General features: G+C 32.6%; 1 protein-coding gene across 1 annotated transcript in view; it reads left to right on the forward strand.

The window, feature by feature from the left end:
* Capza2 (capping actin protein of muscle Z-line subunit alpha 2) overlaps positions 1-13,810 on the forward strand; it is a 40,565-nt gene that overhangs the window by 24,159 nt on the left and 2,596 nt on the right. Inside the window, exons 5-8 of the mRNA XM_026410299.2 lie at positions 4,193-4,399; positions 6,022-6,101; positions 9,289-9,370; positions 10,580-10,651. Coding sequence (XP_026266084.1) covers positions 4,193-4,399; positions 6,022-6,101; positions 9,289-9,370; positions 10,580-10,651 — 441 coding nt within the window. The remainder of the gene's footprint in view (positions 1-4,192; positions 4,400-6,021; positions 6,102-9,288; positions 9,371-10,579; positions 10,652-13,810) is intronic.

Consider the following 13,810-nt stretch of genomic DNA (forward strand, 5'->3'; position numbering starts at 1 on the left):
TTATTCATTATATAATACATAGTCTCATAGTTTCAGGGGGAAAGTGAGATGGAGAATGCCTGTAACTGAAGAGGAAACTTAAGCTTGTGTAAACATGTACATGTGTGATTACACAAATGTATAACTCCATATTTACTTTATTATATCAATTGCCTGAATTCTCTGGAGGTTTTGGTTTTTTATCCTCCTTTTTTTTTAAACTATTATAAATATTGTTGCCTTGAATCTTTGAACCACTAGTCACATTGACATATGTTTTTTTAATTGAGATAAATCCCTAAAAGGAAATTTGCAGAATAGAGAGTACATTCTTTTTAAATGCTGGAAAACTTCCAAAATCTTTTTATAAGTATAGCATAATTTTAATACTTAAAAAATATAAAAAGTTTAATTGTATACTAATTTTACATGTGACAAGAGATTTTAAAACTTTGAATATATAGGATCTAGAAATATATCAAAAAGAATAACATAGCAAAACTAAATAGTTTTTTTAGGAATGTGAGAATGGTTCCATGGAAGGCAGTGTTTTTGTCTTATAACAGAAAAATCTGGTATCAGTAGATAATGAAAAAGATTTGAAAAACTCAGAAACCATTTCTTTTTTTTTTTTAAGATAGAGAAGAGAGAATTTTTTTAATATTTATTTTTTTCAGTTTTCAGTGGACACAACATCTTTATTTTTATGTGGTGCTGAGGATCGAACCCAGCACCCTGCACATGCCAAGTGAGCATGTTACTGCTTGAGCCACATCCCCAGCCCAAGAAACCATGTCTTATTAAAAGTAATCCCATCAACTCAGGAGGCTGAGGCAGAAGGATCATGAGTTCAAACCAGTCTCAGCAAAAGTGAGGTATTAAGCAACTCAGTGAGACCCTGTTTCTAAATAAAATACAGAATAGGGCTGGAGGTGTGGCTGTATTGCTAATTGCCCCGAGTTAAATCTCTGGTACCTTCGCCAAAACAAAACAAAACAAACAAAAAAAAACCCTAAGTAAAAGTAGAAATAGAATAAAATCTGTTAAAACAGAGTTGTTTAACAGAAACCAATAGTAAATATTATAAACTATAAATATTAAAACAATTTAAAATTAAAAATTAACTAATTATACCTACTTATTACAGTTATCATTTATCATAAATTAAGGTATACCAAATAAAACAAGAGAATCAGAACTTATAAAGCTTAGAAAAGAAATCTCTATGGTGATATGTTTAAGGGTACCCAGAGTCTGTAGTAGTATAACCCTCAACAAAAAAAACCTTGATGAGATGATTGGATTTAAGGTAAGTACTACATACAAAGTACATTAGCTGTCCTCTGTTGCAGTAGGTAAGTACCTAAACCTACACAGTGGAGATGGGATTGGACAGTTAGTTTCACTTAAAATAATGTTATGAATTTTACATTAAGAAATAAACTTAACAAGAAACACATAGTAGTGTGAAGAAAATAGTAGTTGTTTTCATGAAAACATAAAACTAATATCCGGACAGTAGAAAGGCACATTGGCATTTCATTCTTAGAAACTTTTAAAAATTAATAATAAATCAGTATGGTACAATTTGCATTAGACTATTGATCAGTTTTTTTTAAATTAGTATTTTCCAAAATTTTATATGAAAAAAATACATGCTTGAAATAATCAAGAAAAATGTACAAGAGAACAGTAAGGACAATGAAGGAGAATTGGAGAATTGCCTTACTAGGTAGCAGAAGATGTTTTAAAACCAGTGTTAAGTCACTGTGTTTTTATACATAGTGGATGAATAAGCCAATAAAGTGGCATGGAGAACCAGAATTTAATACATGAATATATGAAAGTTTTATACAGATATCAGCACAACTGATTTCTGCCAGAAACAAAGTTAAGTTGAACCTCTGTCTTACACAATATACAAAGTTAAATTTCAAATGGATTAAAAAATTGTATAATGACGAAAATTTTAGGAGATCTGAAAGTCAGCATGTACAATATAAGGGAAGAAGACCATGTTAAATAAGACTATAAACTCAAAAACTCAAAGATGGGTATTTTGCAACATATAAGTTTTTTTTTAATTGTATACTGAAACAGATACATTAAGCAATGTTTTTTTTTCTTTTTTTATTGATTTTTTTAAATAATTGACAGCAGGATGCGTTAAAATTCTTATTACACATATAGAGCATACTCTAAATGGAGCCAGAGATATGAAAAATTGTGTTCTACATTAAGCAATTCTTACAAACTGATATAGAGAAAAAAAAAACAGCTAAGGGCTGGGGATGTGGCTCAAGCGGTAGCGCTCTCGCCTGGCATGCGTGCGGCCCGGGTTCGATCCTCAGCACCACATACCAACAAAGATGTTGTGTCCGCCGAGAACTAAGAAATAAATAAATAAATATTTAAAAAAAAAAAAACAGCTAAGTATTAAGGAATATTTATTCACAGAAGAGCACATGGCCCACAAAGATAAAACAGTGTTTAGATCTATAGCAGTCATTCAGAAAATGAAATTAAAATCATACTTATTAGACAACTAAAAGTGCTATAATGCCTATTGATGGTGATAATGTCTATTAAAAATGTATAAAATGTATAAACCCCTTACCTGTTCTTCTCACCACCGTTGCTGGTAATCTATCCAATAGGAGAATATCCTTAGTGTGGTTGACAATAGTTAAATATATATTAAAATAGCTAAGAGAATGGGTTTTGAATGTTCTCAACACATAGCAATGATAAATGCTTGAAATTATAGATATGCCAGTTATCCTGATGTAAACATTGCACATGGTCGAAAATATCACTCTGTACCCAGTAAATATATACATTTAGTATGTGTTGGTCACAGTTTTAAATAAAAAAATACATCCAATGGAAATAAAAACATTAGCACATAAAAATATGCACAACAATATTTGTTTCACAATTTTTTAATGTGGCCTTTCTCTCCTTTAAGAAAATAGAATATCTTGGACTGGGGTGGTGGCTCAGTTGGTAAAGCACTTGCCTAGCATGTGTGAGGCACTAGGTTCAGCGCCACATATGAGTAAATAAATAAAGGTCAATCAGCAACTAAAAATTAAAAAAAAAAAGAAAATAGAATATCCAGAAATAAAATGATGGTAATCAGTGGGAAATTGGCTGAATAAATTGTTAAGTCCTCATCATTGGGATATTATATAATCATTAAAAAAAATGGTAAGGGGCTGGGTATACAGCTCAGTTGGCATTGTGCTTGCCTCACATGCATAAGGCCCTGGGTTCGATCCCCAGCACCACAAAAAAAAAAGAAAGAAAGAAAAAAAGAATGGTGAGAAGTGTTATCACAGACTTGGAAGGTTTCTATAAGATGTTTATGTTTTTTTAAAAAAGCCAAATGCAGAGCAGTGTGTTTGTGTGTGTACATTTTTATTCCATTCTTATAAAATAATGACCAAAAAATCATGTATGTATGTGTTTGTAAACATATGTATATATTTATGTATGTAGGATTTCATGATCATGAAAAATTTTAGAACGATGCATTCTGTGCTGTTAGCATGATTTGCATCAGGGATGAAGAAGTCCTGACATAGGTAAAATGGGAAAGAATGGGAAAGTTGTAAGTGAAGGAAATTTTTCAAAAATTAAAACACAGAATATTAAATTTGTGCATGTTTAATCTAAATGTACATAAATGGGTAAGTTATGTTTTTAAAAATTTGAAAGTTAATTAAAAATAACCACAGTGATTAGTTTATAAGAAGCAGAAGCATATACATGAGAGCAGGTGAGACTGTGGGCCCCACAACAGGATAGGACAATGTACTGAAGAGCTTCTTCACTGGACTACAGCCCTTCTTGTAACCTCCCTGATTGAAGGTGATCACTGGTTCCTTAGTTTTGAGGAAATGGAGTCTGATATCAGAAATAATAAACTAGTTCTCAAAGGAAAAGCTTGATTCCAGCAGTATACTAGAGGATGCATGTTTTTGCTAGATGTTATGTTGGAAGAAAAATCTGATCTACTCTGAATGACATTGTTTTTACAGTTTACTAATTTGAAGTATTAACAGTTGTACCATGTGTGAAACCAGTCACTTCGAGTAAAATTGTTTTATAGTTTTTTAAGGGAAAATTTTAAGCAAATGTATACTAGTGTGTATCAGTACTTAAATATTATTTTAAATACTTTTTTCCTAAATTTATTTCCTCATTGAAGGTATTGATAACAGAACATGGTGACTTGGGAAATGGAAAGTTTTTGGATCCAAAAAACAGAATCTGTTTCAAATTTGATCACCTAAGAAAGGAAGCAACTGATCCAAGACCTTACGAAGCAGAAAATGCAATTGAATCATGGAGAACTTCAGTAGAAACTGCTCTGCGAGCTTATGTAAAAGAACATTACCCAAATGGGGTCTGCACTGTAAGTCCTCGTGGGGAGCTTTTTTAATTTTATCTTACGCAAATGTGATGAAGTAGCTATTCCTAGGAATTTTACTGTTTTTTCCAAAAAACTACTGTATTATTATATCGAAAAATAGAAAATGCATTGTACCTCAAATCAAATCCCTATAGAAATTCTAACACATTGATTAAACGTGAGATTCTTTAATCTCATGTTCATGACTCACTTCCATTAAGTCAAATTTCTTTTCACTAATTTACAGAATTTTTGAATAAATAAAATTAATTGAAAGTGGAATCATGGGGCTGGGATTGTGGTTTAGTGGCAGAGTGCTTGCCTAGCACATGTGAGGCACTGGGTTAGATCCTCAGCACCACAAAAAAATAAATAAAGGTATTATGTACATATACAACTAAAAAATTTTTAAAGAAAGAAAGAAAATGGAATCGTGTCCTCAAGTATATTATAGTCAAATTTCTTACTTTTTGATGTGCTTCTTTCATTGGTTTAGCCTGTTTATGTTTTTTTAGGATGAAATGTGTAGAAATTAGTGTTTTTTTTGTTTGCTTGTGAACTTTCATAAGACTGTACCAAGACAGGCTATTTAATAGCACCCAGTTTATGCTTCAGTGATCTTCTCTATAGCTATGGTGATTTTTTTTAAATGCAAATCAGATCATGAAACCCCCCTGCTTGAAATCCTTTATAGAGATTTCCCATTTTATTTAAGATAGAGTCTAGGCATCTAAACATGACTTACAGAGCTGAGTAGGCTTAGCCTCAGTTTGCTCTTCAACCTAAAGGGACCATATGCTGTGTTTCATACCTGCTTTCCCAACATAATTTTTAATATTACCAGTAGCACCCCATTTCTCTCATAGAAGTTTCCTGGTTAGTACTGAATTCATATAATCTGCCTAAGTATTTACTGTCAATGATTATTTAAGAAAAACAACATAACTAAAATAATATTTAAAATTCTTTGAATCATAACTTGATTAGAATTACTTTGGAAGAATATCTCAGCAAGAGTAAGAGAGTGGCTGAGTTTGAGAGTCATCATTTGTACTGGGGGAATTGAAACACATAAATTATTACTTTGAAAGTAGCATAGGTGAAATAATAGCATCATACATCCCAGGCATTCTCTTAATGATCTTTCTTGTCTGTAAGTAAATTAATTCTCTTACCCTTATCTCGGTACTTTTAAAAATGACTCAAGAAGTGGTACCCCCTAAGATTGTGAAGTAAACAAAAATGATAATCAAAAATTAGGTCCAGTTTTTACTTGTGTGGAAATAGTTATATTGGTATCTATATGTTGAAATGTATTACCTAGTTTCTTATGATCCCTGTGTTTGGAATGAAAACATGATAGATCTAATGGACACTTATGAATATAGTACATTTAGTTTTGCCCCATAAATTTGAGCTCATTTGTGATCCACTGATAATTTGATTTGGTGTGCATTTTTGAGAACTTGTTTTTCTAGTTACTATGTTAGAATGAGGACTTACTTTATATCCTTTTGTGTGTTTTTGCCAAAGTGCTTTACAATTTTAAATATTTTATGCATGTTTAAAGTTGAGCATTTTGTGGTCCTAAATTCTCTCTTGTTCTTATTTTCTTTCCTCATAAGGTGTATGGTAAAAAAATAGATGGACAGCAAACCATTATTGCATGCATAGAAAGCCATCAGTTCCAAGCAAAAAACTTTTGGTAAGTTAAAATTTTGTGTAATTGAAGAAATTTTGGTATTGATTATATTGTTGGGAGTTCTTGGTTTAATGATCTGGGCTGTACCTTTTTGTATATGATTGACTAAAAACAGTATATACATGGTATAAAACTTCAGCCTATACTGGCTCCACAAAGGACCTAATCATTAAAGGTAGCAGTAAATCTGTTGACATTCAGTGAAAAGAATGTGGGAGAGCATAGTGTTTTTAGAGTCTAGCAGGCAGCACCCTAAGGGAGCATGTGTGCATATAAGCAGCCCAATTGGCAGGCCCATATGCTCATTCTGTGAAGTGGGTGTTCCTGAATGAAACTTATGTGGGGAGGAGACAAGCAGTTATAAAGTGAAGAACCATTCTGTTGTGAATCTGGGGCCTCTGAAGCAGATGTTTTTATTGGGATTGCTTTGTGTTCGGTTGGCCAGTGTGGGGAAGTAAAATTACAAAAATATGCCTTGTAATTTTGCATACAAATAATTCAATTATTCCTATAGAATCTAGCCCCTAAAAGTACTACTTGTCCTGTTAAGCTCAGATATTTGAAAAGTTGGTGACCTTTTTTATTATTAAACTTATTTCTGGTATACTCCCTGTTCCAGGATTGAATTTTTCCTCCAAGACTTTACAAGTTCAGAATTGAATGAAGTCTTTACTTTTTTCCCTTTTTTTTATTAATACATGCTGAAATTATAAGAGTAAATAGTCATAATGTTTACCTTTTAAGTATATTATTCTGTAACTTATTAGCCAAGTTCATTGGTGGTGCTGTTGAGGGTAAGTGTCAGTAACCCCAATGGACTAGTTTGGACCTTGGCCCGAAGGTGCCCCCATACTTAATTATGTCAGACATAAGTGCAAGGTTACAAGATTAATCAAGAATATTTGGAGAAATGCAGATCCAGCATCACAGAAGGAAAATTATTTCCATATCATTTCTATATGTAAACATATGCCTTAATGACAACATGCACTTTCCTAAAGATACTGGCATACAAAATTACTTTCATGGACTTGATATAAATGTAGTTTCTCTATTTTAGCTCTGTAAACATGTAGTATTAATCTAGCAGAATCCTAAAGCATAAGGCTTTGCAAAATCATTATTAATACATTGTGTCAGGAAATATATAATAAAATCGATCTTATTGAGATTGAAGTACTGTTAAAGGAAAATTCTTATTGTCTTACTTTAATAAAATCTGTTGAAGATGTTATAATAAATTATTAATTAGAGGGGAAATGAAGTCTTGAGTTTTTGCATATACAAAGTGAAGAAAATGTCTCTTGGCATTTTATTTGCACTATTTTACCCCCGCTCCAAGCCCCTCATATTGGTGGTGTTACCTGAACCACCACTATGAGCATTGTATCATTGAAGTTAAAAGTGATTTTCACTTTTTGGAAAAGTAAATTGTGGTTTTCCAAAGTACTAAATATCATGGCACATTAATCTCATGGAATCTAGATATTTAGATACAAAGAAACTTCATTTTACCTAAAATGTAGGTAAAATAAAAATTAGAAGAAACTAGTCTTGGGTGTTTCTTGGATTTCACTAGAGACCTTCTCTCCTTATTCTCTACTTTTTCCTAAGTGTTTAGCGGTATTAGGGCTTAATAAATGTTTATTGAAAGAATGCATATTTGTAAGAGAGGTGCAAAATATTAAAGACTTGGCCACTTACTCCATTGCTGAAGGGGCACTCTCAGTGTCTCTGGAAGAGTTTTGAACTGGTTCTCAAATTGTTACCATTATTACTTGGACTGGAATTCCTTTTTTTCCCCTTTCTTTTCATAATCAGTAGTGATGTATGTATCTTGTCATTATAGTTAGTAATGTATATGTTTAGAACTTACTAGTTGCTTGGTATTGATACCTAAATAAAAAGAATAACTTCTTTTGGAATCTTGAAACAAAGTGAACAGACCTAGGGTCTTTTTCCATTGAGCTGCTTTGAATGTTCTTGAATGTGCTGCTCAAAATCAAGACACATAAGAAAATTTTCTTATTTTGTAGAACATATACATTGTTATAATAAAACTTTCGAGTGGGGGCTGGTGCTATGGCTCAACGGTAGTGCACTTGCCTGGCATGCGTGAGGCACTGGGTTCAGTTCTCACCACCACATATGAATAAATAAATGTCTGTCAACAACTTAAAAAATATATATACATATATATATAAAACTTTCGAATGTTAGGTGTTAACTTTAGGTAAGAGAGTACTGTCATTCAACAAACATTATGATTGGGTAAACTGCAAAAATATTAAAAGGAGCCCAGAAATAATTTTTATAGCAAAATCCAGTATGGTAATCCACTAACACTGTGACTATTTTAGAAAAAAGCTAACAGGTATTAATTTGCATATCAGAAAATCTTGTGTGTGCAAAGAGCAAATAAAGGTGAAAAAAGAGTTGCTATGAAAAGACTATCAGAAAAATAGGATGAAATTCACTGCTAGAGATAGTATACATGTTTGCATTTTCTGTTTCTTACTATGAATGTGTATGACATTTTCTAGTCACTTCTTAAAAATTATTTGGTACTTTGTATAATTTAGGAGATGTTAAACTGCTCTAATTTATATGTATGAAAAACTCTGGTACTGTAACATTTATTTTATTCTCTCTCCCTTAGTACTGGGAATTGAACCCAGGGGCACTCTGCCACTGAGCTACATCCCAGCTCTTTAAAAAAAAAAAAAAAATTAAATTTTTGAAACAGAATCTCTCTAAGTTACCCAGCTTTGCCCCAAATTTGTGTTCTTTCTACCTCAACCTTCTAGGTCTCTGGAATTATAGGTGTGTGCCCTCATTTTATTCATAATTAAAGCATAAGTGATTCAGTTGAACAAGCAAGTTAAAATTTTTATCCAAGAAATAGCATAATATGATTTAGTTTGAGTTATATTTCTAGTCTTAGCTTTAAAATTCTGAAATGATATTTATTTTGTAGGTCGTTTTTTATCATAGGGTGAAGATTAAATTAAATGTCTTATAGCTGAACTTAACCTTTTGATTCTTTTGAATATTTCAGTGATTAAAAGTGAATGTCCAGCACCTATCCCCCAGTACTCTCACACTGTAGCATTGAATTTAAATCTGAAACTTAATATTGATTCAAATTATTTTCCCTGCCTTATTTACAGCTGCTGTTTTTATTTTTAAGGAATGGTCGTTGGAGGTCAGAGTGGAAGTTTACAATCACTCCTTCATCAACCACTCAAGTGGTTGGCATCTTGAAAATTCAGGTATGAAACAACAAGTTTCTGATGTCTGGCGTGTTCTGAACAAAGAAACAACTAATTCATGAGTTTACATTTTCAGAGTATACCAAATGTCTTTTCCAGATTTTTCTTTTTTGCACAGTGAGAAAACTAAGTAGTTCTGTTTAAATCTTTTAAATAATCTTGCAGTTCATTCCCTAGTCATCAAAAATCTGCAAGGATAGCTGACAGATTCTAAAACACAGCTAAAATTAGATGCTGCCATTTGGTCTGCTCTTCATACAATTTGTTCATCTAAGCGTCTTCTGAGTTTGAGTTGTACTCTTCTGTCATCTCAGTTTAGTGGAGTTAGGTGAAGTATAATATTAAAATTTCTGTGGCTATATAACTATATATTACAATGTATAATCATATTACATATATTTTATAAATGTCTCCTGTACTCATCATATTTGGCTTCTTACCTGAGGTTCACTAGAAGTGAATTCTTTGACTCTTAATGTGAACTTAAATGTTTATATAGAACATTTGATAACTATTACAGGCTGATCTTTTTCTGTTTTAGTTCACTAATTTGTTCAGTACATTTGTTGATCAACTGGCATGAAAATAATTATGCCAAGAGCTGTGAAAGAATAAAGATGAATCACATTGCGGCTCTGTCGTCTGACTCTAGTATACATTTCTAATCTTAGACCCATTGCCTTTGTGTCTTGGGACCTGTGCCTGAGGGAACAGAGGATAGAAGCCAAGAGCATGAAATTCAAAATCATCTGAGTTTGAATCCCCAGATCTGCCAGTTATTAATTGTATGATATGAGGAAGTCATTTAAGTTCTTTTTGTTTGTTTCCTCATTCATTAAACAATAACATTAAAAAAGCTTGCCTGATTGAGGATTAGTTAATATGAGTAAATAAATAAAAGAGAAACAATATTTTGAAGGGAATAATTTGAATTCAATTTTGGACATCTTGGATTTTGGTACCATTAGAACAGCTTTGAGGCAAAAGTATCTGGCAGACAGGTCAGTGGAAATTATTCACTTGCCTAAATGCAGGAAAATGTAGACTGAGGACAGGAAGAGTCTTGCTAGAGTTCCAAAGGTCTGGAGCTCCACAGAGAAGTCTGGACTAGAGCTGGCATGTATTCAGTCTACATTGATATAATTGCTGAAGCCATGAGGATCTTGATGGTTCCTATAATGTGTTGTGTGTAATTTCTTTTTCTAATAGGTTCATTATTATGAAGATGGTAACGTTCAGCTAGTGAGTCATAAAGATATACAAGATTACCTAACAGTGTCTGTAAGTATAATTTCACAGGAAAATGAAAACAATATCTTTTGAAAAACTAGAGGAGTTTCAGAACTAACATTTTAATAATATTTTCTTTTCTGATTCTGTTTTTCAAATAGATTAAAAGTGATAATCATAATTCTGTACCTAACATTTTTTAAGCAGCTTTGTTGAGATATAGCACACACCATTGAATTCATGCTTTTAAAATATAAAATTCAGTGCTTTTAGATTAACAGTCAACAATTACTGCAAAGTAATTTTAGAACATTTTCATATTCCTATAAAGAAGCCCTCTATCCCTTTCTCCCCAGCCCTAATCCCAAGCCCAGCCTAGCCCTAAGCATCTACTAATCTACTTTCTGATTTACAGACTTGCCTATTTTGGACATTTTATATGAATGCAGTCATAAAATAATATGCAGTCTTGTGTGACTGACTTCTTTTACTTAGCACATTCTGAATGTTCATCCTTGTTGGATGATACTTCATTCTTTCCTGTTACTGGTATATACCTTTTAGCCATTCATCAGTTGATAGACACTTCTATTATATTTTTACTTTTTGCTACTATGAACATTCGTGTACTGTTTTTAGTATAGACATTTGTTTTTTGTTTTTCTTTAGTATATACGTAGGTGTGGAATTGTTGGGTTGTGTGGTAACTGAATTTAGTATTTTGAAGACTTTCCAGACTTTTCCTGAGTAGCTGCACCATTTTACGGTTCCAAGCAGTATATGAGGATTCCCATTTTTCCACATCCTGGTGAAAACTTGTCTTTTTCATTATAGCTATCCTAGTCAGTATGAAGTAGTATCTTATTGTGGTTTCTCTTTGCATTTTCCTGATGGCTAATGATGTTTAACATTTTTTCATGTATTTACCAACCATTTGTATGTCTTTGGAGAATGTCTGCTTAGTTCCTTTGCCCATTTCTTAACTGGTTATTTCTGTTTTTATTATTTAGTTGCAGCTGTTAATATATTCTGGATACGGATCTGGGATCAGACATGTGTTGTGTAAACATTTTCACCCTTTTGTGTGTTGTCTTTTTCCTTCTTGTTTTTTGTAACAGGGATTGAACTAAGGGACACTAGACCACTGAGCCACATCTCCAGCCCTATTTTGTATTTTATATAGAGAAAGGTTCTCACTGAGTTCCATAGCTCCTCACCGTTGCTGAGAATGGCTTTGATCCTCCTGTCTCAGCCTCCTGAACCGCTGGGATTACAGGCAGGACCCACTACGCCCAGCTCTTTTTACTTCCTTATTAAAATTATTTAATTAATTTATTTATTCAAATTAGATATCTATGACAGCAGAATGCATTTAGATTCATTGTAAACAAATGCAGCACAACTTTTCATTTTTCTGGATGTATATGATATAGCGTTGCACCATATGTGTAGTCATATGTGTACCTAGGGTAATGATGTCTATCTCATTCGACCATCTTTCCTGCCTCTATGCCCCATCCCCTCTCCTCCCTCCCCTTTCCCCAAAGTTCCTCCATTCTTCTCATGCCCCCCCCAATTATGGATCAGCATCCACTTAACAGAGAGAACATTCTCTTTGGTTTTGGGGGATTGGCTTACTTTGCTTAGCATGATATTCTCCAGCCCCATCCATTTACCTGCAAATACCATAATCTTATTCTCTTAATGCTGAGTAATATTCCATTGTGTACTGCAAATTAGTGCGACCAATCTGAAAAGCAGTATGGAGATTTTTTAGAAAACTTGGAATGGAACCACCATTTGACCCAGCTATCCCACTCCTCAGTCTATACCCAAAGGTCTTAAAATCATCATGCTGTAGTGATGGAGCCACATCAATGTTTATAGCAGCTCAATTCACAATAACTAACTGGAACCATCCTACATGCCCTTTGATAGATGAATGGATAAAGAAACTGTGGTGTATATATACACATTGGAATATTACTTTTTTTACTTTCTTAGTGGTATAATTTGTAGAACAGAAATGTAATATGTATATAGTCTCATTTTTCTTTTATCATTTGTGTTTTTGATATATATTACTAGAAACCATTGCGCAACCCGAGGTCATAAAGGTTTGCTTCATTTTCTTCTAGAGTTTTATAGTGTTAGCGCTTATATTTAGGTATGTGATCCTGTCCCTAATTTTAAACTGCATTGTATGTTATGTTATTCCTCCAGAGTTCTTTTCTCATTCTTTCTGTGGCATATATGGCATATATGTTTTCTTGTGAATTTTTTTTTACCCCAAAGATATTGAGAATATAACATTAATGGTGACATTTGTCCATAAATGTTTGTGTTCGTATATAAAAATACCACTTTAGTATAAACGTTAATTGCCAGTGTACAAAAATTAACAAATAAACAATAAAGAAAAGTTATTTTTAATTTTAAGAAAGTTTTAACTCTGGGGTAGAGTGGATACTACCCCAGACAAAGATGCTGTATGTTTTAAAAAATTCTACAGTATTTAGATGGTTTCTACAATTGTGCTAGGTACTATTCTGGTTGCAAAGTCTGCTAGGGAAAGAAACCTAACTTCTGTAAGATTTTATGTGGTACTGAGGATCTAACCAGTGCCTCATGCTTGCGAAACCAGCGCTCTGCCACTGAGCCAAAACCCCAGCCCACATGTCATGTTCTTTGCATAACAAAAGCACTTGGTATTGTCTTCTTTGGGAGTGTGATGTTAGGGAAAAATTCTTCCTAAGAGGGATTTGTTCAGAAAATTATAGACTATGGGATTATAAGAGTTGGTCATAGTGATTACCTTGGCTATTATGTTGGTTCTGAATCTTAGTAATTTTTTTTTTACTTCATTGTATGTAGGTTTTGTTTTATTATTTTAGGAAAGAGAAAAATTTATCTCATTTTCACACATATATTTATGTAATGTATTTAGATACTCATGCACACACATAAAATATAAACAAAGGTACCAATGAATTTTACATTTTTAAAAAATGTAGATTTCTCTTGACTTTAAAATTAGGGAAAAGGTAAACAAAACCAAATACTGGCATGTTAAAAATTTTTTCAGAAAATATTTAGATGGTAAAATAATTTCACTTTAAACTTTAAGATATGCACTTCCAGATTAATAGTTTTGTATATTGCTTTAGCAATAAACATTGCTTAGTAGATAACAATATTTAGGTAAAGATA

The sequence above is a fragment of the Urocitellus parryii genome, chromosome 3 (genome assembly GCF_045843805.1).
Source record: "Urocitellus parryii isolate mUroPar1 chromosome 3, mUroPar1.hap1, whole genome shotgun sequence".
In the NCBI taxonomy this organism is placed as follows: Eukaryota; Metazoa; Chordata; class Mammalia; order Rodentia; family Sciuridae; genus Urocitellus; species Urocitellus parryii.